Below are 23,230 nucleotides of genomic sequence, written 5' to 3' on the forward strand. Positions count from 1 at the left end.
TAGGAAGATTGTTTTGGCAGCCATGAGGAGAGAAATGGGAGAGACTGCTATGAAGATATATTGTCAGGAAGCTAAGAACAGAAGGCCACTGCAATACCAAGAGGTGGACATGAACTGGCCGTGTGAGCAGAACAGAGATGGATGTGAGAGATGATGTAGATGACAAGATTTGGCGGTGGTGGGTGAGGGTGAGTCAATAATGAAATGTGAGTCCAGTCTTAATAACTCTTACCTTGATGGTGCCCTCAACAGAAATTGTAAATTTAGAGCAAAGATTGATTTAGGGAGAAAGGTAGTGAATTCCATTTTGTTTTTTCCTCTTAATCTTCATTTGATTTGATTTTCACACATCCAAGGGGTGTCAGACCCTCACCACTCCATAAAAGAGGGAGATAAACAGCTCTGCTTCCTTCCGGCTCTAAATCTATGATGGTACAACCCTTCTCCTCTATTGCTCATATACATTAGAATTATTGCCATGCATCTCCTCCTCCTCCCCTCCCCTCAGGAGGATGCTTGTTTGGCTATTAGCTCTCCTACATTAAGTACAATGTGAAATGGAGAGCCATGTGATCCCTGATAATAGTTAGCTAATGAGAGCTAGCATGGATACAGCACTTTAGGGTTTGAAAAGCTCTTTACATATTTCATTTGACCCTCAAAACAAACCTGTGAGGTGAGTGCTACGACTCCCCATTTTACAGATGAAGAAACTGGCTGAGAGAGTTTCAGTGATTTGCCGAAGGCACAGATCTTCCTGATTTCAGGCACAGCATTCTGCCGGCTGCTCCTTGTTGGGGCCTACTGTGGGATCCTGATGGGGACCATCAATGGGAGGGGCCCTTGGGAGTGGCAGGCACTTCTTTAGTTTCATCACCAACCTATTTTATCATGGTGGTATTAATACAGTTCACTGACGGGGAGGGGTAGAGGCAGTGCTGCCTTTCATTTCTGAGGTCCTGGGTTCCAATCCAGACTGTAGCACTTCCAGATTGTCTGATTTGAAGTTAGTCATCTAATCACCAGAGTAGACGTGGGGAACCTGCATCCCTGAGGCCATGTGTGGCCCTCTGAGTCCTCAAATATGGCCCTTTGACTGAATCCAAACTTCACAGAACAAACCTTCAATAAAAGGATTTGTTCTGTAAAACTTGGACTCAGTCAAAAGGCTACACTCAGAGACCTAGAAAGCCACATCTGGCCTGAGGTTACAGGTTCCCCATTCCTACTAGAGCCTGTTTTTTTATCTGTAAAATAAGAGTCTGTTTGATGGTTTCTAAACCTGATGATTTTTTTTTTATTGGGGGAAGGAAGGTTGCATTTTTAGGCAAGGATGAGGAACACTAGTAAGGGAGTATGTTTAGAGGTTTTGTGGGACAGTATAATATCTGAAAGACGGTCCTGCAGAAGAATGGTTCCTCTTGTTTTGCTTGCCTAGGAGAAAAGAACTAGAAGGAAAGGGTGGAAGGTGCAGAGGCCGATTATGGCTTGCAAGAAAAGTCACGGGATCTTAGTCAGCATTAGGGAGGCAGAGTGGGCAGCAGAGGTGTCAAATATATCGCCAGAACCAGATGAAATATTGAAATAATGAAACAAGATGAAAAACTGAAACCGGGGAAATACAGAACAAAATTGAAAATACAATAAAACACTTTAAACTTAAGTGGCCTGCAGGGATCCTTGTGCAAGGTTTAGTGGCTCTGCTGGTGTGCGTCAGCCCCAGGTCATTCACCCCTCCTTGCTCATGGAGTTTAGCACTGGGCTCACCACCTGCCTGTGCTCCCCAATAAGGATGCTGTTGGACCCTCAGCACTTGGCCACTTTTAATCTCATGACCTGCTCCTTACCTGTACCTGAGACTCACATAAGGATGGTCACACGCACTGGAATTTACCATTACTCAAGAAATGTTCCATTTCCCTAATAAAAAAACTTTTTATTCATCTCTCTGACCATAAGGAACTGAATGTTCCATTTCCTGGTATGGCTCATCCTTCTTAAACATCCTTTATGATAATTGGGACCTCTAGTTCTCTGCTCCTCAGTACTTTCTCAGTTCATTATCTGTGCTCAAACTTACTTCCCTCTCTCTCTAATTTTGACCCAAATAGCCAATTAAGTGATACACAGTCCTCTCCTCTCCAACCTATTGTTCCAATAGCACTGGGCCCTGGGGTACCCCCCATATTTCAACTCCTTGTGTGTAACCATACTAACCAGGTACATTATAAGTTCAAATTATCCAGCTTCCACTGTGCCCTTACTGGAGCAAGGTAGTTCTAAATGATTTCCTATTTCACTCTCCACAAAAGCTTTTCCAAACCATTTTTCTCCTCAAACCTAGCATATCTCCCCTCCCCTGGTTCTGTAAGCTAAGGGTCTTGTCTCATCTTCTTCCCTTCTTTTTATCTCATTATCCATGCTCTCCTCTTTTTTCTCAGCCTTTGACAAAGAGGTGGCTGTTCTTCTTGTCACCAAGTCTTATTGGTGTGGCTTTGATGTCATCCCTGTGGTTCTTCTCTGAAAGATTTTAACCTTAACACAGCAACCCCCCCCCCCCCAAAATTTCAATCTCTCCTTAATTACTGGTTCCAGCAGTGACTAGTTACATCACAAATACCTGTTAACCAATTTCAACTAGGCCTCTCTTCATAAGGCAGACCTTTCATTCTCTGGATTCCCTTTCTCACTTCTCATAGAAGTTATTCCAAACCCCTTCTAATCCCTTCTGAAGCCCTTCTCTCGATATATCTCATATCCTCCTCTTTAGATGAAATTCTTGCCTTTGACTTGATTGAAAAAACTGAGATCATGTAATAAAATCTTCCTTTTCTACATCTAGAGACATAGTGCAGAACAGGGGAGGTCATGACCCTGCTCTACTGAATACTAGTCTTCCGGTCATTCTCCCCCTTTTGTCAAGGAATCCAGTGCTGGGACTTGTCATCTTCCTCTCTTTCCCAACTGCTGCCCTTATACAGGAGATTTTAACATCCATACCATAGTGCCCACAATACTCTCACCCTCTTCTCTCTAGTCCTAATTACTCAGCCATCTTAAATCTCATGATTAACTCTACATGGAGTGCTGAACCTAGAGTCAAGAAGACCTGAAATCAAATCCAGTTTCAGACACTAATTAGCTGAGGACCCTGGGCAATTACTTAATCTCTGTCTGCCTCAGTTTCTTCAGTTGTACAATGCAGATAATAACACTTGTCTTCCATGGTTGTTGTAAGGATCAAATGAGATGATGTCTGTGAAGAAGTTAGCATGGTGCCAGGCACAGAATTGGTGCTTAATAAATGCTTGTTTCCTTCTTCCTTTCCCCATTATCTCCTCTTTGCCCCCAGTTTCTGACAAGGAGGTGCCTTTCTCTTTGATGAAGATAACCCTCTGTGTGAGCATTTGATTCTATCCTCGTCCATCTTCTCCAGCAAATTGTATCCTTAATCATACGCCTTCTCTCTTGAATCTTCAACTTCTCCCTATTAACTGGTTCCTTCTCTACTGCCTTCAGATATTCCCAGTCTTCCCAATCCTTAAAAAAACAAATCTTCACTAGATCATAACATCCACTCACAAGCTATTGCACAGAGTCTGTTCTCTTTCTCAGCTAAAGTGCTTGAAAAAAGTTGTCCACATTAACTTCCTCCACTGCTTCTCCTCTTACTGCCCAGCTGTTTGTCCAGTCCAAGTCACCAGTGTTCTCCTCACTACCAGAGCTGATGGTCTCTTCTCAGTCTTAATTCTTAGTCACTTGGCTGCATTTGATACTGTGGAACAGTCTCTTCCCCTGGATACTTCCTTCTCTCTGGGTCTTCAGGATACCCTCTCACCTATCTGGCCACTCACTCCTCACTCTCCTTTGCTGGATCCTCATTGACATCATGCTCCTTGACTGTGGAGGCTCCACAAAGTTCTTTGTCCTGGGCCCTTTTTCTCTTCTCTATATCAGGGGACATGATTCCATTTTTTGTGTAATGGATCCTTTTGACAGTCTAGTAAGGCTTATGGAACCTTTCTCTGAAGATTTTTAAATACATAAAATAAAATACAGAGGATTACAAAGGAAACCACCCCACTTCCCCCCCCCATCCCCTCTGGAAGACACTCCCTCCTCAATACTCCTCCCCACCAATCCAGTTCCCTTTTAAGGAGAAGCTCAAACAAGTTTTCTACATTAAATCTCTGCTGGTCCCTTTAACTAATGCTCTCCATCTCAAACTACCTTTTATCCATTCCCTTTATATTTATTCTGTGTATGTATATGTATATATATATATGTGTATTAATTCTCTCCCTCACTGGATAGTCAACTTTGTGTGAACCATTTTGAATCCCCAAGACTTGAGAAAGGCCTAAAAACCTGGACTGGCCAATCAGGAGAGGCATTTTGGCCCATTCTGAGCTTAACCTACCACAATACTTTGCATGCTCTGGCATGACAGACAAGCTTTGCTTTGCTTTCTGAGTGAACCCAAAATCCCCCTTCCTGCGTCAGCAACTACAAGGCCAGATAAAGCTAATCAGGAGTGTTCTTCTGTCCAGGGCAGGACACCTTGGACTGCATACTATATTGAATAATAGGACTTTTCTTCTCTTGGTATTTTATGGACACATGCTATGTTATGATATATACACACACACATATAGATAGATAGATATAAATAAGTATAGTCATGTTAATGATAAAAGAAACACAGACATCCTGACATTCAATTGACACCTTGACATTCTCTTATCTTATTGTATTTATAATCCATCCAAACAAGAAATTTCTTTCTCATATTAGGGTTAATACATAGTAATATATAATAATACATACTTAGACTCTAATTTTGGCTGGCACCGGTATCCTGAGCCAGGAAGGGAAGAGGGGTGAGAGGAAAGGGTGAGAGAAAATTGCTCTGAAGGTATAAGGTCCCCTTTGTCTATCCATCCTTGGGCTCATTTTCTATAATAACCACTCATGCATATATCTATATGTAGGCTCCATCAACTTTGAGACAAATAAACATGCTCATGCAGTCAAATTGTGTTTGTCTTTCTTAGAACAAACTCAGCAATGGCTGACATTTGCAAATGAAGACTGTTTCTAATTTTAACCCGAGGGTCCAGCACCTAATAGCTGCTTAATACATGCTTGTTGTGTTATAATGTTTTGCCTTGGTCGGAGGACTTTTGGAATATTGTATTCAGTTAGTCCTAAGTGCCACATTTGAGGAAGGACTAACTATAAGAACATTGTTTTGGAGCATAAAATGACTTTTGAATACATTGGTACAACTCTCCAACTCCACTTTATAGAAGAGGAAACTGAAGCCCAGAGAGGTTAAATGATTTATCCATGGTCATACAACTAGGACATTTCACTGGCAGGATGTTGTAGCCAGGTCTTCCTTCTTCCACTACACCATACTTCCTTGGACTGTCTGGAATGTCCTAAAGTTGGTCGGTATGGTATGGTAAAGGGCATTAAAAACATGCTAGGTGAAAGTGAGTTGTGGGAATTGGGAGATAGTGTATCATTCCCTTTTCTTCCCCACCCCCAGCAGAATCTAAACCCCCTGCAGGCGGGTGGGAACTGTTTTCCACCGGACTTTGTATTTTCAATGCCTTGACTGTCATGGGCCTTTAATAAATACCAGCTGGATGGAAGTTTAGCCTGTGGAAGGTTTAGGGCAAATGTGATACTTATCTTTAAATATTTGGGCAGGTGTTCCATGGAACAGCGATTAGCCTTGTTCTTTCAGCCCCACAAGGCAGAATCAAAGGCATTGGATAAAAGTCACAGGCAGATTCTGGCTCAAGGTTTAACCTTCTAACAATTCAAGCGACGTTGCTTAGAGCGGTAGAGGAGCTCTCATCACCAAAGATTTCTAGGCAGAGGGTAGATGGTTACTTGTGTGGGACAACCTAGAAGGGTATCTTGCGGATTAATTGAATTGTAGGGCTCTGAATTCCATTCCAATTCTGTGAGAGTCCTAACAAATACCATGTTGTGAGCCAACGTGACAAAATAGTCAAGCACTCTGTTGGGCTTAGGAAAAGACCTCCTGGGTCTTTTTTTTAGCTCTTCCTCCTATGATGGTTGCTTGGTTGTTACAGCTGTGTCTCACTGACTCTTTGTGACTTCATTAGGGGTTTTCTTAATAGATACACTGAAGTGGTTTGCCATTTCCTTCTCCAGCTCATTTCCAGATGAAGAAACTTAGGCCAACAGGGTTAAGTAACTTGCTCAGGGTCACCCAGCCTCATTTGAACTCAGGGAGATGAGTCTTCTTGACTCCAGGCCTGCCACTCTATGCCCTATGGCGCCACCTAGCACCCTAATCTAAAGATAAGCTATTAACATAATTGTCATTGAGATCAATATCAAGCAGGGATTCAATGAAATTTTTAAAAACAATCTATTTTGGAAGAGCAGGACCTGTGATTTTATGTGTAGGGACTTTAGAAAGTTGTTTTTCTCCCCATTAGAATGGGAACCCAACGAGGACAGGGAATACTCTGGGGACTTTATCATCACACCGTGGCTGGCAGAGGATGCTTCTTAAATGCTAGCTGAATTGGAAGAGTTTTATGAGATGCCTGGCAGACTGAGACGTCTGGACTCACTTAGAGTCACTAGGACAGAATGTGCCAGAGGCAAGATTTGAAACCAGATCCTTCTGACTTCAGGGCTAAATCTGCAGAAGAGTGACTCCAAGGCTGCCTCCCAATCCAATGAGACACTTATAAGGTGTTTTCAGTTTTATTTTAGGTTTCTTCCCCCAGTGAATGAATGAATAGTATTTTACGTGCCAAGCACCGTGGATATAAGTATGAAAAGTCAGAAAGCTCCTGATCTCAAGGAGTAATAATAATAAAGTCAAATCAGTAAACATTTATTTAACACCTACCATGTGACAGTTAGCAAGAGAGGATGCAAAGATAGTTCTTGGCCTCAAGGGGCTCACAGTCTGATGGTGAGGATGACATGCAAACAACTATGTGCAAACAATGTGGAGACAAGATAAAGTGGAGATAATCAACAGAGGGAAGGAACCAGATAGAGGTGGTTTGCTCTGGAAAGTCTGGATTCAGCCAAAGGGTCACACTTGAGGACCTAGAGGGCCACATGTGGTCTCGAGGCCACAGGTTCCCCACTTATGACTAGAATTAAGGGGAGTGGAGAAAGGCTTCTTATAGATTGTAGCAGGCACTCTAAGGAAGCTGGAGGTATAGATGAGGAGGGAGAGAATTCCAGGCACATAATCTTGAAGCATTATATAAAAGCCAGCCCAAACCTCCCTATATGTTACATATCTACGTCTATTTTAATATGTATATATATTCATTATGTGAAGTATGCAAGGCATTGCAAATGTATGCATACATAATGCAAATATACATATATTAAATTAGTTGACGTAGTACATATATGACATGTAAAGCACTGGAAATATGTATGATGCACATACACATATACTAAATTAGTTAATACAATATATATATTGATATATGCAAGGCACTGAAAAGATATATAATATATAATACACATAATAAAATAGTCTATATAGTAACGATGACATATTTAATAACATTTTATATATTATATGACAGATGTAAGTGAAAAGATATAAAATGTATAAGCACATATACATAATAAAATAGCATATACAGTGTATATACTATAATAATATAACATATATAATAACAGTATATATTATATGATAGATGCAAGGTACTGAAAAGATATATAAAACATAATGCATATATACAATAAGATAGCATGTGTATATACTATAATAATATATGTAGTAACATAGTATATATAAATATCATATAATAGGTACAAGGCACTGAAAAATATGCATCCATCCACATATCGTTAACACAACATATATTACACGAACATAATACATGTCACGAGTTAATCTAAAGTGTTACACACGCTATACAAACGCTCCTCACTATCATCACACATAATAACGTGCACAGCGGCAGCGCCTTGCAGACAGTAGGCGCTTAATGGATGTGTGGGAGCCCACCCCGGGGGGTCCCTCCGACACGGAGATCTGGCTCTGTCAGATCCAGTTCAATCCTGATCTCACGAGGGGAATGCATATTGATCTGCTCCCTGTGAGCCTCCTCCTCCTCCTCCCCGACACCCCCATCACCTGCGTTACCTCCGAGGGGCCCACCTCAGACCCGGGGGGAGGCCCGGTGCCGGTCACTTGCCCTGACGGGGCCTCAGTTTCGTCCTCAGTAAAAGAGGCGGGTGGGCACAACTCTGTGACCCCATGACTGTCACGATTCCGCCTCGCTTCGCTATGTCCTGAGGGTCCCCAGGTCTCGAAGAGCTACCGGGGGGCCTTCCTGGGCTGGGAGGGGGGAGGAGGAGCCTGTCAGTTCTGAGACCCCGCAAAAGTCTTGGCGTCCCGGCCGCCGGCCTTCGGCGCCACCTTCTGAAGCGAGACCGGAAGCGGCCGCCGGGGCGGAACCTCATTCAAGGACTCTATTTCCCGGCGGCACTCGGGGCAGGGGAGTGGGGTGAGCATGCGTACTCGAGTTTTGAAGAAGTAGAAGGGGCGGGACAGGAAGTCTCGTGAGCTCCCGCTTGCCCGTCAGTCACGGGGGCGAGGCCGATCAGGCTGTCGCTGGGGCGATGGCGGTGGAGACTCTGTCCCCGGACTGGGAGTTTGACCGTCTGGACGACGGCTCGCAGAGTAAGGTGGAGGAGGGGGCGGGGAGGGCGTGGTGGTGGGACTGCTGGGGATGGAGGCTCTGGTGTCCCCGCCGAGGGGCCGGCCCTGGGGACTCCCCTTCTTCCAAGCCGGCGCCGGCCCGGACCCCTCCGTGTCCTGCCCCCACCCCACTCTCGGACCTCCCGGGGCCTCCCCTCAGGCCGATCGATGCCCCCCACTGACCTCCCCAGCTGTGCCCAGCCCCCCCCCCCAGGCCCCCGAGATGGGCTCTTCCACCCCCTTCCCCCGCTCCTCCCCCAGGCTGACCCGGTAGACTGACCCTCCCCAGGCGGAGCCCCTTCAGGCTGACCCCTCCCCCCTCACCTGTCCCCCCCTTCCCTTAATGCCCTCCCCTCCTCCAGCCTGACCCGCCATGGCTCCCTATTCTCTCCCACTTTTTCTCTCCCAGCTTAGACCTTCCCCTTTCCTCCACTGCCCTCCGAGCCCCCCAGCTTGTGCCCCTTCTTTCTTCCCCCTCAAGCCCCATGACACCCTCCGCCCCATCCCCTCCTTCATTTCAGTTCAGCAGACATTTATGAAGCACCTACTGTATACCAGGGCACGGTGCTGGGGGGATACTAAAGGGGGCAGAAGACAGCCCCTGCCCTCCAGGAGCTCTCACAGTCTAACGGGGGCGACCGCAGGCGAGCGATTTGTCAAAACAAGCCGTAAGCTGAAGAAATAGGAAATGACCGGGGGAAGGCTTCCTGCAGGAGGCGGCATTTTGGCTGGGGCTTAGAGGAAGCCCAGTCCTGGTGATGGGAGCCGAGCCTGGCCGTCCCCTGCATCCTTGGGGAGTTCAGCTTGCTCACAGTCCGTGGCCGCCTGCCTTTGGGGCTGCTTTCTCAGGCTGAGGAGCTCTTAAATAAGCTGAGGTCTGGGTTCCTGTTTCCTGTTTTTCTCTTGAAACCAGGTTATTGAAAATTTGGTTTATTTTTTTGTTTTCTCCACTTTCTTATTGTCAGTTTTTTAGAAAAAAGAAAAGCTTTGCTTAGATCCTTTAAAAAAATGGGTATTTTAGAGCTTCTTTGATTTGGGGAGGGGTGAGGGTTGTTTAGTATCAAGCAGTGTTCAAAGATGCATTCTTTAGTGCAGCTGCTCTTTTGGCTAGGAGAATCTATTCATTAAAGTTAATTTATTTGTATGGTGTTCTGCTTGATGAAATTGAGTTATCAGATTGGGTTTGGAGTCAGATGACCTGGATTCAGATTCTAACTCTGCTAATTATCTCCTAGCTATTTGATTTTGAACAAGTCAACTCTCTGGGTCCTGGTTTCTTCATGTGTTAGATTAGGGCATTAAATGAGATGATTTGAGGTTCTTTCCAGCTTTAAATTCTATGATCCTAATTTTGTTTTATATTTTAAAAACATGTTAAACATGTTAAAAAAATTTAAAAATTATTTAGTATTTTATTTTTTCCCAGTTATGTGCAAAAACAGTTTGTAACATTGATTTTTAAAATTTTGAGTTCCAAATTTTCTCCCTTTCTCCCTCCTTCCCTCTCAGGCCCCCCTTTTAGAAGAAAAGCAATTCAGTATAGGCTATACATGTGCAGTCATGCAAAACATTTCCATATTAGTCATGTTGTGAAAGAAAACATAGACCAGAAAAAAAAAACCTCGAGAAAAAATAAATTAAAAAAAAGTGTGCTTTAAACCATATTCAGACACCATCAGTTCTTTCTCTGGGGATGGATGGCATTTTTCATCATAAGTCCTGTAGTCTTGGATCATTGTATCATTGAGAACAGCTAAGTCATTCACAGCTGGTCATTTTACAATATTGCTGTTACTTTGTACACAGTACATTTCACTTTCCATCAGCCCATGTAAGTCTTTCCAAGTTTTTTTGAGAGCATATGATCCTAATTTTAATGGACAGCTATACTTAGTAGAGCTTGACATTTGGAAATCTATGTCTTATTATTGTTTAGCAACGACTTAGTAATTGTAAGTGTTTGTATGTTTTACGTATATGTGCATAAGATGCATCTCAAAATAAGCATTTTGTAGACTTATATAAACAATTGAGGATTGTAGCTCTCTAGTCAATTAGTGTTTTACATGCACAGATTTTCCTATAGCTCTGTTATTACAGTTTTATTTGTTTTTTTGAATTCTAACCAAATTTTGCATCACTTTTTAAAAAAACTACAGTGTAGTTAAATTTCATTATATTCTACATGAAGGATGGCCAGCATTAAGTACTGAACTTAATATGATTTTCCATAGTTTGCAGTTTTTCACAAAACACAATTTAAAGAGATTGTGGCTCAGGACTTTAGAAATATATTGGATGATATGTTCCTTTCCTCCTTTTTGGGGGATTTATGTATTACTATAAGCAGTATATTATTAACCAGATTTGTAGTTTTCACACACTTGTTTATTCATGCAGAATTTTCACTTATTCTTGCGTTCTACAAAATTTATTGAAGGTAAATCATGTTAATAGCATTTTAAATGACTCCATTTTGGGTAGATTTTTCTCTCAGATTTTATTCAGATGGCTTTGTTGGGAAGGTAGTTTTAAAATGTTTTAACAGGTTACTTTTTTTTCACCAGTGCATGACTGATCTAGTAATGAACAAATGGTTCAACCATGAACAAATTCTCCTACAGAAGTAAAACTTGGTTGAAATTAGTGACAAACTACTTTCCACATTATTTCTGACATTAACTTAGTTTGCCTGTTCTTAAATATATCTCCTTGCTCTCACATATGTAGACAGTTTACATTTGAGTGACAGTGAGATGTCTTATTGGGCTCTCTTAGAAAAAATGTAACTTAGCTAGAACTATGGGAAAGATACGTTGCCCTATTCTGTGTCACATTGGAGATTATCCATGTTTTTAAACTGCCCCACAATACTACTTTATTATTGTTAAGAGTTTGGTGGGTATAAAATGTGAGAAAGGAGCACTGATTGGCTAAAGGATCATATTACTCAGACAAGTCATTGGTGAAATGAGGAAACCAGTCCTGGTCTCCTAACTTGTTATATGTTGCAGTTTAGTACCGTGCCACACAGGAAAGATGCTTTCTTGTCTCATAGATTTTAGGTGCTCCTGACATTAGGGGATGCATGAATTAGCTCTTTGGTTTTATAGAACACAGAAGTGTAGAATTAAGTATTAAAACAGATAAAAGGAACAGGATTTTGATTGTAATTAAATTTGTCATCTTTGGAAACAAAAAAGGATTCATCATGAAGGTTAAAGTGAGATGATTAGTTGTGTTATTTTTAAAGTCCTTTTTAGAGAGTCATATATTCAAGAGTCAGTCAGTTATTAAATGCCTACTGTTTGCCAGATAGTGTGCTAAGTGATGGAAAAAGTGGAGGAGACTTAGGCAGACATCAAGTGACTTGCCCAGAGTCACACAGCTGGTGTCTGAGGCTGAATTTGAACTTAGGTCTTCCTGACTCCAAGCTCACCTGTCTGTGCACTGAGAGTCATCCTTTCAAAAAACCTTTAAAACTTTCGTCTGCTCTACCAATAATGGGCATTTATCAGATCCTTTAAATATAGTGGATTATTTTTACATGCTTTATCTTATTTGAGTCTCCCAGTAACTTTCTGAGGAGATATTTACTGTAAATAAAAGATTTTTTTAGAAATCATTTTTGGAGAAAATCTACCCTCTCCAGGAATAATTTACAGATGAAACTTGAATATGAGGTTCTCCTTGGATATAGTTATAGTACAGTTTTTCTAACCTGAGTGATATATTTGTATAATTGCAAGGATGGACTATTGCATATCATAGTTGCCTAGGACTTCACTAAGAGACTAAGAGACCTGTCCGGAGCCCCCTAACAGCCCAGGTCTTCAGGATTTCCAGCGTCTCCAGTATTCCCATAGCTTCTCTTAGATTGCTGGTTGCAGGAACAGATGTTGATGTCCACAGGCAGAGGTGATTTTCTCATCAGAAGTTCCCTCTACCAATGCAGTCACAGGCCCAGTTCAGAAATTTCATCCATATGCAGTGTGCAAAGCACACTTTTGGGGAAAATGATTTTTAGAATTATATTGGGATAAAATTTGGATTTTGAAGAAAGGTGATGTGAGCAATTTTTTTTTTTAAACTTCAAGGCTTATAGGATATAGAAAATAAGATCTTAAATGTGGCATCATACTTTAAGATTTATATTACCTCTACCTTAATCCAACAGTACAACTAGACTTTGTAATAATACTCACACACAGATATCAACTGAATGTTCAGTTGCCCTTGGTTTTTCCCAGAGACCCCAGGCTTTCTGAAAGCCTAGGCTAAAGGAACAAAGTCTTTATTCTGATGGATTGTAGGATAGTCGTTAGATTAGCCAGAACTTGTAAGTGATTCATAAGAAAAACTTCTCATGTAGCATCCTAGATGCCAGAAAAATCAATATATCCACTGACAAAGAAAAGATCCCTTTAAACTTTGGACCTATACTTTCAGGAATGTCAGTTAGTTAGAGCATGAAGTTTAGATAATTAATATCACCTTGAAATGGGAAGAAAAGCTTTTTTCTCTTGAGTACATTACTGTGTGCCATATCAACTACTGTCTTGAAATTTACTTTTTAGAAATTCATGCTGAAGTTCAGCTGAAAAATTATGGGAAATTTCTTGAGGAGTATACATCTCAGCTAAGAAGAATCGAGGATGCTCTGGATAGCTCCATTGGTGATGTCTGGGACTTCAGGCTAGACCCAATAGCACTCAAGGTCAGATTTGTTTGTCGCATAATGAATCTCATATTTTTAAGGAATATTTATTCTTAGAATTTAGAACCTTATGAGTTGAAAGGCCTCCTGAGAGGATGTGCACTGCGTCCTAGTTCCCACCTCAATCACTCAGGTTTTCATTGTGTTTTTAGGTGAATCATATCTCTCTCTTCCACAGTCCCATCAGCCAGTAGTGAAAGGGTGACTGTGGGCACTGTTCCCTGCCTGGTTTGGCAGCACTCACTCATTGTAGAGGGTCAGAGCCAGGAGATGATCCTGGGCTCCAGCGCCAACTCCAGGACCCTGGCTTCTGCTGTCTTTTTCCTAGGTAGAATTGTACTGAGACAGTTGATTTTCCCCTCAGTTTTCTCCTCAGAAAGTGATTGATTCGATACCTTCTTTGGGGACTTCCCAACCTCTTGATTTGGGCAGCTCTCATATTTAACCCAAGAAGTGCTGTAGTTTATACTTTGTTCTCAGAGGGTTCCAGTGACATTGGGAGGTGTAATCTTGGCTTGCAAATGAATTGGATTTAAGTGAAGCCGGGCAACCCCAGAATTCCTGCTCCAATGGATGGTGATTCCTTCTTGTTCTTTCAGTGGGACGAGCAGCTCTTTCTGTCATTAAGGCCTCATCTAGTTAAAGGCCAGGACTAAATTCACTATTCTGAATCTCTTCCAGGAAAAATAATCTGAGACGTTAGAAAAAAATAAGACTTTCATCATTATCTCTGTATACAACATTATAATATTTTAAGTATAGTCTTAAAACTAGAAAATTGTTAATGTTCTTTTTAGCTTCATTTCTAATTCTTAACTTTCTTTTGCCTTTCCTCCTCCTCCTCACCCCCCTTCTGCCATCTTCAGTCCTTTTTGCAAGGATCTTCCACTAAATAGACTTTTTTCAAAGCTCTTCTCAATATGTATTTCTTTCTCAAAGAGTTCATCTATTCTAACAATATGAGAATTGACATTGGATCAGATTTATGATCCATGTGGCCAGTAATCTCATATGTTCCAGAGCTAAAGGGGACCGTAGTGAAAAGGTTCAGATAAATGAGTTTCCTTGTGAGGCATCACATCCAGCATATCTGAGGTTTGAACGCAATCTGAGGCTGTTCCTACTGCCCCACTCTTTTACTCTGGCAGATGTTCTCTGGCTTTCAGAGTTTTAGTGACTGATCTCCCAAATATCCTAGAGTTTCCCTAAAAATTTGCATGATGGGTCAGTCATCTGGAAGTTTCTCTGATTTTTTGCAGCTCCTTTTATGAATTTAGTCAGTGCCACCTCATTGAGTAATGAGTTCTGAAAGTTTATCAATGCCCACTTGAAAGCATTTCCTTTTATTTGTCTTAAACTGATCTCTCTGGCTTTAAAGAGATGTCCCCTGACCTTTCTGTGCCATAATGTGATAGTAAGAGTGATGTTGTTTGTGCCTTTACAGACTTGCATGATTTCTCTCTGGTTCCAGACCAAGAAATAGTCATCTTTTTACTCCTTCCTCCTCCCTTTTCTGACTGTTGTAGTCACCCTTCTTTGGCCCTCCTGTCATTTGACTGCTCACTTAGCAAACATTTTTTGTCTTCTCTGATCCCAAGCTAAATAAATAAAACACAGCTGTTTAGTAAATGGAGATGACATGCATACAGATAACGTTTAATACATGGTGTCTGTGTGTCAAGTGCCATGAGAGGCCCTATGAATTCTTGTAGTTAAAAGGAGGAGGAACGGTCAGTTTCACTCAGGGGACCAGGGAAGGCTTCATGGAAGTGGATTTTGTGCATGGAAGTGCATTTGCTGGAGACCTCAGAAGACAGATCTCTTTTTTGCAAAGTGGTGACCAAAATTGCTCATCATGCTCCTGAGATGAGAGAGCCATGGTTTTGCCCAGTGATGAAGGAGGGTTTTCTGTCTTATTCCCACTACTTTTGTTGAGGCTCGGTGTTTTGTTAGATATTTTGGATGTGATACATGGACATCTTCAGGTGCTCTCCCTGTGGCATCACTGATAACTCAGAGAACATCATCTCATAAGCAGAGTTTAGATTATTTCTCCTAAGACATTAGCTTGTGCCTTCCCTCATTTTAATTCATAAGCTGCCTGAGGACTCAGGGGACAGTCCAAATTAGCCCAGTGGAGTTAGACCTAGATGAGAACTGTGTCCTATCGGAACCTCCTTCCTTGTGTTTGTTCCTTTCCTTTTTAATCATTTGTCTTAATTGGTTCATAGAACTGGGGGTGTTAGGCCTGGTATGGAAAGGACTCAGGATGGGGAGGGTGTGGAGGGCACAGTATAGTGATGCCATCCAGGACGCCAGGGACTGTCATGGGGAAGAGGGACAGCGCCACTCCTGTTTGGTCCTAGAGGGCAGAGCTGAACAGGCTACTAACGCTGCCCAAAGATCCTTGCTCTGAACCCTGCGATTCTCTGACTTTAGGCTTTGACGTAAGGGGGCAGCGCAGTGTTTAGTGCAGTGCTGAGCATTTCGTAACCATGGGCAGTTTTCAAACTAAAAGGTGTTTTTTCCCTTATTCTTAAATAGTTGTTGCCTTATGAACAGTCTTCCCTTCTGGAGCTCATAAAGACAGAAAACAAGGTAAAGAATCTTAATAGTTAAATATTAAAATAAAAACTATTATGTACATTATCCACTAAATTTTTTTCTCTGCTCAATTAAACTAGGTCTTAAACAAAGTCATCACTGTGTATGCTGCTCTTTGTTGTGAAATCAAGAAATTAAAATATGAGGTAATTATTAATTATATTGTAAATGTTCTCTAAAATTGATAGTTTTCCAATGAATATTCCATCAAATATGGCCCACTTTTTTTTTTTTAATTTGAATGGTATTTGTTGAATCTGCCATCCTTTGAACTTTAGCTCAGGGTCACCAAAGGGCTGGTTAAAGCTTTGGTGGCAGCTGTTCCCTTCTAACCTTGTACTTATAACCTTGTCTCTTAGGTAATTGTACTATATAGGGGATGTAGGCCAGTTAAAATGGGCCAGGAAGCAGGAAAGGAGCATTTGGAGAATACTAGAAATATAACTTTACGCTGATGATTAAAATTTTCCCAGTTTATATGGACTTGAACAATTTAGTATCTTCAGGTCACTTTGCTAGTTATTAGGGATACAGAAGTGCCCTTCAAGGAGCCTGTAAATTTTGTGTGTGTATGTGTGAGACAGAGAGAAGGGAGGGAAGGGGAGGGCAGAGAAATCTTGAAGAACAGTCTGAGAGTTTGAAGAAGGTCCTGGAGGGGCGGCACCAGAGCTGAGCCTAAAGGGAGAGAAGGATTTCAGAGAGCTGAGGAGTAGCCTGAGGGGACAGTGAGAGCAGGTGCACCGAGGGACAGCAGGGGAGGATGAGCCCAGGGAGGAGCTGTAGGAGTTTGGCAGGAATGCAGAGTATGAAATGAGGGGAGAATGTTAGGATCCTGGAGGGTGAAGAGTCATGCTGAGGAGGGGGCATTTTATCCAGTGGCAGTTGGGAGCCATGCATGGCATTTGAGCAGTGGACTGAGGTGAATGGACTTGTCCATTACATGGATAACTGGTTCATGTAGCACTTTCAGGTTAACAAAACAGTTTCCTCTCAGCAGTCTCATTTTGCAGAAGAGGAAACTGAGGCTTAGGTGACGTGATTTGTTCAGTGATCATGAGAGCTAGACAGGCCCTTGGTGATCCTCTTACCTAGGGCTTCATACTACCCAGCAAGCTGAGACCTAGATAGGTGGAAAGATTTGTCCATGACGATAGAGCCACTTAATGGCAGAGGTGGCACCCTTGAGCCTTGCGATGGCAAGATGGACACTTTACTTCCTTGGCACCTGTATGTGGAGTAGCCATGAGAGGGAGAAGTCGAGGCAGGAGGACCACCACTGTGGGAGTGCCTGCATGATGGTGCAAAGGCTGCACAAATGGGTACCATGTTGTGGGCCCAGAATAAGTCGGGCTGGGCAGGTAAAGTGGGGCTCTGAGATTTGAAGTCTGGGTGATTGCCATGGTTGATAAGTTCCCCACCAAGATAGAGTTGCCCTTAAATCATCTCCCACCTTGTGCTTGGTGATATTTGGAGGAGCCCCATCATGAAGGAGATCACAGAGCTACCAAAGGGTGTCATAGGGTACCCTGTGGCCTTAGACTTCTGAGGCTCAGCTGTGTATGGACAAAGCCCATGTGCCTGCTAAAAACACAATTTTTTTCTTTTTGAAACAGGCTGAAACTAAATTTTACAATGGTCTTTTGTTTTATGGGGAAGGAGGTAAGTTCTTTTAGCTCTAAAAAGTGGTGTGATAATGATTGCTTTCTTTCCATGATGGAGGTTTACAAAGACAAAGCCTAAAGAATCCCTCTTTGCAGGGAGGTTACATTTGTCATGGTGAAGACAAGAAATATATATGTAAATTGTACAGAATATTTACACATACAGCGTAAATACAGAGTTAAACATAATGTATTTTGGGAGGGCGGGCTTCCGAGGGTGGGCACGTAGACACTGTCACTTGAGCAGAGCTGTGAAGATATCAGTGTGGTGATATTAGGCACAGTTGAAGATAAAAAAACTGGTATTTTGTTGTCGACTAAGTCTGACTGCTGACTTCTCTGAAATTCAGTTGTCTTTGTTACCTTTTTAAGCCACAGATTCCAGCATGGCAGAAGGTGATTGCCAAATTCAGATGGGGAGATTCATTTCATTCTTACAGGTAATTAACTTGCCGTTTTCCTGGAGTTTTTTTAGTCTCCTGTATCCTACAGATATCAACCAGTCACCTTGCCTTTATGAAGGACCTGCTTGGAGCCAGGTTCTGTGTGAGGCAGCAAGGGCACCAAGTGCCCTTGAGGAGCTTATGTTTTATTAAAGAAGAAAACATGTACATGAATAAACACATATAAAAATTTGTACAATAACTATGAAGCAAATGGTTTTGTGGGGCACTGGGGAGGCAGTAGCAGGTGGGTGGATCAGGAAAAGTTTGGTGGAAAAGGTTTTGCTTGAGCGCATTTTGAAAGCTGGGATTTTGAAGAGCTGGGACTACATTCTGGGCATTAGGTGTGCAAAGGTGTGGAGTTGGAGGGCCATATGTGAAGAACAAGAGGAAGGTCACTTGTATAAGAAGGAAGACCTCATTTACTCATAGATTTATTGTCCTGGTACTTTTGTGGATCAGATGGAAAAACATGAATGAGGATACAGCACATTTATAGGGAAATGCTTGACCAGTCAGAATAGTCAGTGGTTCAGTGTCAACATGGACAAGGTCTCTAATGGAGTGCCACAGGGATCTATCCTTGGCTTTGTGCTATTTAATATTTTTATTAATGACTTGGATAAAGGCACCACTTGTGTACTTACTGAATCTTTGGATGACACAAAGCTAAGAGTATATCTCTCACGTTGGATTTTTAGCATCCCAAAAATCTCAACACACCAGAATGTTGGGCTAGGTTGTGCATTTATTAAGATCAACTTTAATAGGGATAAACATAAAGTTTATGTGGGATCAAAAAATAAACTTCACAAATATAAGATGTGGAAAGCAATTCAACTAAAAATGATCTGGGGGTGTTTGTGGACCGCAAGCTCACTATGCATGAGCAGTGGGATGTGGCAGCCCTAAAAGGTAGTGTCTAAGGAGAGAATGGTTTCTTTGAACTCTGCTGGAGTTTCCAGTCTCTAGGAGGAGGATTAGTTCAGTTCAGGTTTCTGCTCAAGGAATTTTTTTAGATTTTTGGATTTGTTGTATTTTGCATTTGTACTTAACTCCCTCTAAATGGATTTGGCCTGTGATTGTATGTAGCCTGTTAGAGATCTTTTTTGAGATTAAGATTTTGTCATGTGATATATTGGCAGTCCCTCCTGGTTTAGTGGTAACCACAGATTTGATCAGTAGGTCCCAAAGAACATCATACAAATAATTGATAAAGATGTTGGACAGAACAGGCCCACGGCTGGAGACTCAGGGCCTAGCCAGCTTGAGTAATTGCCTGATCATAACCTACAGAATTTCAGAGGGCTTTATAAAATGCAAAATTAAATTAAGCTGATTGGAGTGAAGACGAACAAACATCAAGGAAGAAGTAAAAAAATCTCACAATTTCTTCCTAAATAAAAGGCTTTCTTCTAAATAAAAGGCTTCTTATATCTTTGAGAAAAGCAATAATTTCTAAAGTAAAGTCTGATTAGAATTGTGAGAATCCTGGAGGTGATTCTGCTATACACTGGGATGGTGAAGAGATATTTGTCAATCTGTGAGTGTTAAGTGCAAGTCTCAGATGTCTTTTGGGTAGAAAAATAAAGTTAGTAAACTAGGCCTAATTAGCCAGATAATCCTTCCTAAAGATAAAAAACTCAGAAGTAGAAAGCAGAAGTCTGTAAATTCTGGGGAAAGGACAAGGATATGGATTAACTCTTAGTTCACAGCCTGTTTCCTGCAGATAGAAATGATTTTCCTGTGCTTGCTCATGATCTTCCCTTAGGTGATGGCATGAACTTAGTCTTTTTAAGTGTCTGTAGCTTTCTTCCTTTTGGATTAAAGTTTTGGTTCCTGGTGAGTGTTGCTTTGTTGGTTCCAAGGAGAGTTTAGAGAGTACAAACCTGGAGGGGATTAATTTCCTGAATGTGTTGATTAACTGAACTGTAAATGAAGATGATCTGATTGTGATAAGCATTGTGTGCCATAAATTTCAGTTTAAAAAATACTTGGAAAAAACAACTCTGTAACATGTACCCTCTTTGTCATTTTAGGAACTCTCTTGTTTTGTTACAAGGTGCTATGAAGTGGTGATGAACGTAGTCCATCAATTGGCTGCCCTTTATATCAATAACAAGTAATGATTTTCAGAAATACTTTTGCTTTTCTATTATAGACACATAAAATGTTGTTTTTCTTCAATTCTACTTCATTAACAGAAATAGATCTTGCATGTTTGGGTCAGAATCTGAACAGAGTAATCTCAAAGTTTTGTTGGTTCAATTCAAATTAATCCAAATGCTAGATGAGAAAATGATCCTTTGCTCCAGCTTCTAGGCCCCTGTTATATTCCTCTGTCACTCTTTCAGGCTTACAGGAACGAGACAGACAAGAAGTTGGATTTCTTAGGTTTCCATACAGATGTAGACCTAGTTTTGGAGAGTAACTCAGAGTTGTAGAGTACTTTCTGTTTTCCAAAACAGTTTCCGCAAATATGATCACCTTTTACCCTCATAGTAGCTTAGTAGGGAGAGAGATAGGACAGAAGTCTCTGCTGATTCTTAGGCCATGAGCTTTGCCTGATTTCATCCAGTAAGTTGGTGACAGTTGCAGGATGAGTGGCCAGTTTCCTGGTTCATGATCCATTGTACTTTCCACCTTATCATACTACCTCTGACTTCTCCCTCTTTGTGACCAGAAGCTACTAGTAATGTTTGTTCCTATTTTTTACCCTGCAAGGAGACAATTATTTTATATTTTTCATATATGAATGGAATGCTACTGACCCATTGTCAGCAGGACATAGATTCTTAGATTCATAGAACGTTAGAGTTGAAATGATTCTTAGATGTCACCTAGTACAATGATCTTCATTTTACTAATGAAGAAACTGAGGCCCCCAGCAGCTTAGTGATTTCCTAAATTCTCATAGCTAGTCAAATCACTGAGCCAGTATTAAAAACCACATCTCCCAATCCCAAGCTGATATGCTGTCCCCCCAGCCACTTTTTTCTTGTCTGTGGTTGTTCAGTTGTGTTCAACTCATCATGACCCCATGGACCACGGTAGTCCAGGCCCTTTATCCTCCACCATCTCTCAAAGTCTATCCAAACTCATGTTCGTTGCTTCTGTGACACCATCTCATCCACTACCCTTCCCTTCTTTTGCTTTCAGCCTTTTCCAGTGATGGGACCAGAAGCCATGATCTTAGTTTTTTTTAACGTTAAACTTCAAGCCAGCTTTTCTCCTGTTTCACCTTCATCTAGAGGCTCTTAATTCTTTTTCACTTTCTGCCATCAAAGTGAACTGAGATTTTTGGTAGTTTTCCTGGCAACTTTAATTCTGGCTTTTGATTCATCCATCCTGGATGAAGTACTCTGCATATAATTTAAATAAATAAGGTGACAATAGAAAGCCTTGTTGTGCTCCTTTCCCAATCTTAAACCAGTCAGTTTAGAACTGAACCATGTTCAGTTCTAATTGGTGCTTCTTGACCTGCATGCAGGTTCCTCAAAAGACAAATAAGATGATCTGGTATTCCTGTCTCTGGGGATTTGGCAGTATTTGGTGTGATCCACACAGTAAAAGGCTTTAGTGTAGTCAATGAAGCAGAAGTAGAGGTTTTGGTTTTTTTGTGGAACTCCCATGCTTTTCCCCATAATCCATCAACTGTTGGCAATTTGGTCTCTAATTCCTCTGCCTCTTGGAAAACTGTGCTGCTTTTCTGGTAACTTATCTGTTATTCCAGTTATCTTTTGGTTTCTTTCTTTAGCATTCCAACCCTCTACGATGAATGTGATATCTTCTTTTGGTGTTATTTCTAGAAGACAATGTAGGTCTTCACAGAACTGGTCAACTTTGGCCTCTTTGCATCAGTGTTTGGATCACAGACTTGTATCGCTGTGATGTTGAACAGTTTGCCTTGGAGTCAAACAGATCTCATTCTGTCTTTTTGGAGATCATACCCCAGTATTGCTTTTCTTACCCTTTTATTGACTACATTGACTGTTCCATTTCTTCTAAGGGATTCCTTTCCGCGGTAGTGTATGGTAGTGATCACCTGAATTGAATTCACCCATTCTCATTCATTTAAGTTCACTGACACCCAGGATGTTGATGCTTAAACGTTTTTTCTCCAGCTTCCCTTGGTTCATAGATCTTACATTCTGAGTTCCTCTATGGTGTTGATCTCTACAGCACAGGAGTTTCCACCCACAGCTGAGCTTCCTTTTGGCTTTGGCCATTTCATTCCTTCTGAAGCTCCTTGTAGTCGTCCTCTGCTCTTCCTCAGTGGCATGTTAAATGCCTTCCAACCCAAGGGGCTTCTCTTCCAATGTCGTCTCTTTTATCATTTTAGTACTGTCCATGGGGTTTTCTTGGCAAAGATACTGGAGTGGTTCGCCATTCCTTCTCTAGTGGATCACCTTTTGTTAGAACTCTGCACTGTGACCTATCCAACGTAGTGCTTTATAGTTTACAGAATACTTCTCTTCCAATAACCCTAAAAAGTGGATAGTACAAACATTATGGTTCCCATTTTATAGATGCAGATGCTGAAATAGCAGGAGGCGAAATGATTTCAGGGTGACTCAGCTAGTGTTGGTAGGTGCTGGGATTTGAACTCAGGCCTTGGGTTTCCTGATAGTAGTCTTCTTTTCTCTTAAGTGACACTGCCTCCATCTGGTTTTTAGTACTAGTCCTGAGTGTCCATGAACCAGCTTCTCACATGGAAAACTGGATTTGATGATTATGATAGCTGGTTTAATCACATTAACTCATAGTGACTACTGTTAAGAATTAATGGAGAGAAATACATATTAAAATTCATAAGAGCCATCTACTGCTCCATCATCTTGAAATAGAAATGAGTCATAAAAAGCCAACTAGTGTTTGACATGGTTCTGTTTTTTTTCTTGTAGGATTGCCCCCAAAATCATAGAGACAACTGGAGTTCATTTTCAGGTAAGAGTGCTTTAATGTGAGTGAAAAAATTCCCACATTTGTATTCTAAATTTTATTTTTGTTAATGTTTAATTTTTAGTATTAGATGGGGAAAAATTGTATCAAATGAACCCAACAAACTAAAATA

General features: G+C 41.4%; 1 protein-coding gene across 3 annotated transcripts in view; it reads left to right on the top strand.

Annotated features, from left to right (window-relative positions):
• The first annotated feature begins 8,592 nt into the window (after positions 1-8,592).
• WASHC4 (WASH complex subunit 4) overlaps positions 8,593-23,230 on the top strand; it is a 51,414-nt gene continuing 36,776 nt past the window's right edge. For 2 of the 3 annotated variants that reach the window (XM_072655806.1, XM_072655807.1), the window contains exons 1-8: positions 8,593-8,713; positions 13,309-13,448; positions 15,993-16,046; positions 16,133-16,198; positions 17,666-17,711; positions 18,086-18,153; positions 20,196-20,278; positions 23,061-23,103. In XM_072655806.1, coding sequence (XP_072511907.1) covers positions 8,653-8,713; positions 13,309-13,448; positions 15,993-16,046; positions 16,133-16,198; positions 17,666-17,711; positions 18,086-18,153; positions 20,196-20,278; positions 23,061-23,103 — 561 coding nt within the window. In that variant the 5' untranslated portion in view covers positions 8,593-8,652. Of the gene's footprint in view, positions 8,714-13,308; positions 13,449-15,992; positions 16,047-16,132; positions 16,199-17,665; positions 17,712-18,085; positions 18,154-20,195; positions 20,279-23,060; positions 23,104-23,230 lie in introns of those variants that run through there. The other variant, XM_072655808.1, reaches the window with a different exon arrangement.

The sequence above is a fragment of the Notamacropus eugenii genome, chromosome 3 (genome assembly GCF_028372415.1).
Source record: "Notamacropus eugenii isolate mMacEug1 chromosome 3, mMacEug1.pri_v2, whole genome shotgun sequence".
NCBI classification, from domain to species: Eukaryota; Metazoa; Chordata; class Mammalia; order Diprotodontia; family Macropodidae; genus Notamacropus; species Notamacropus eugenii.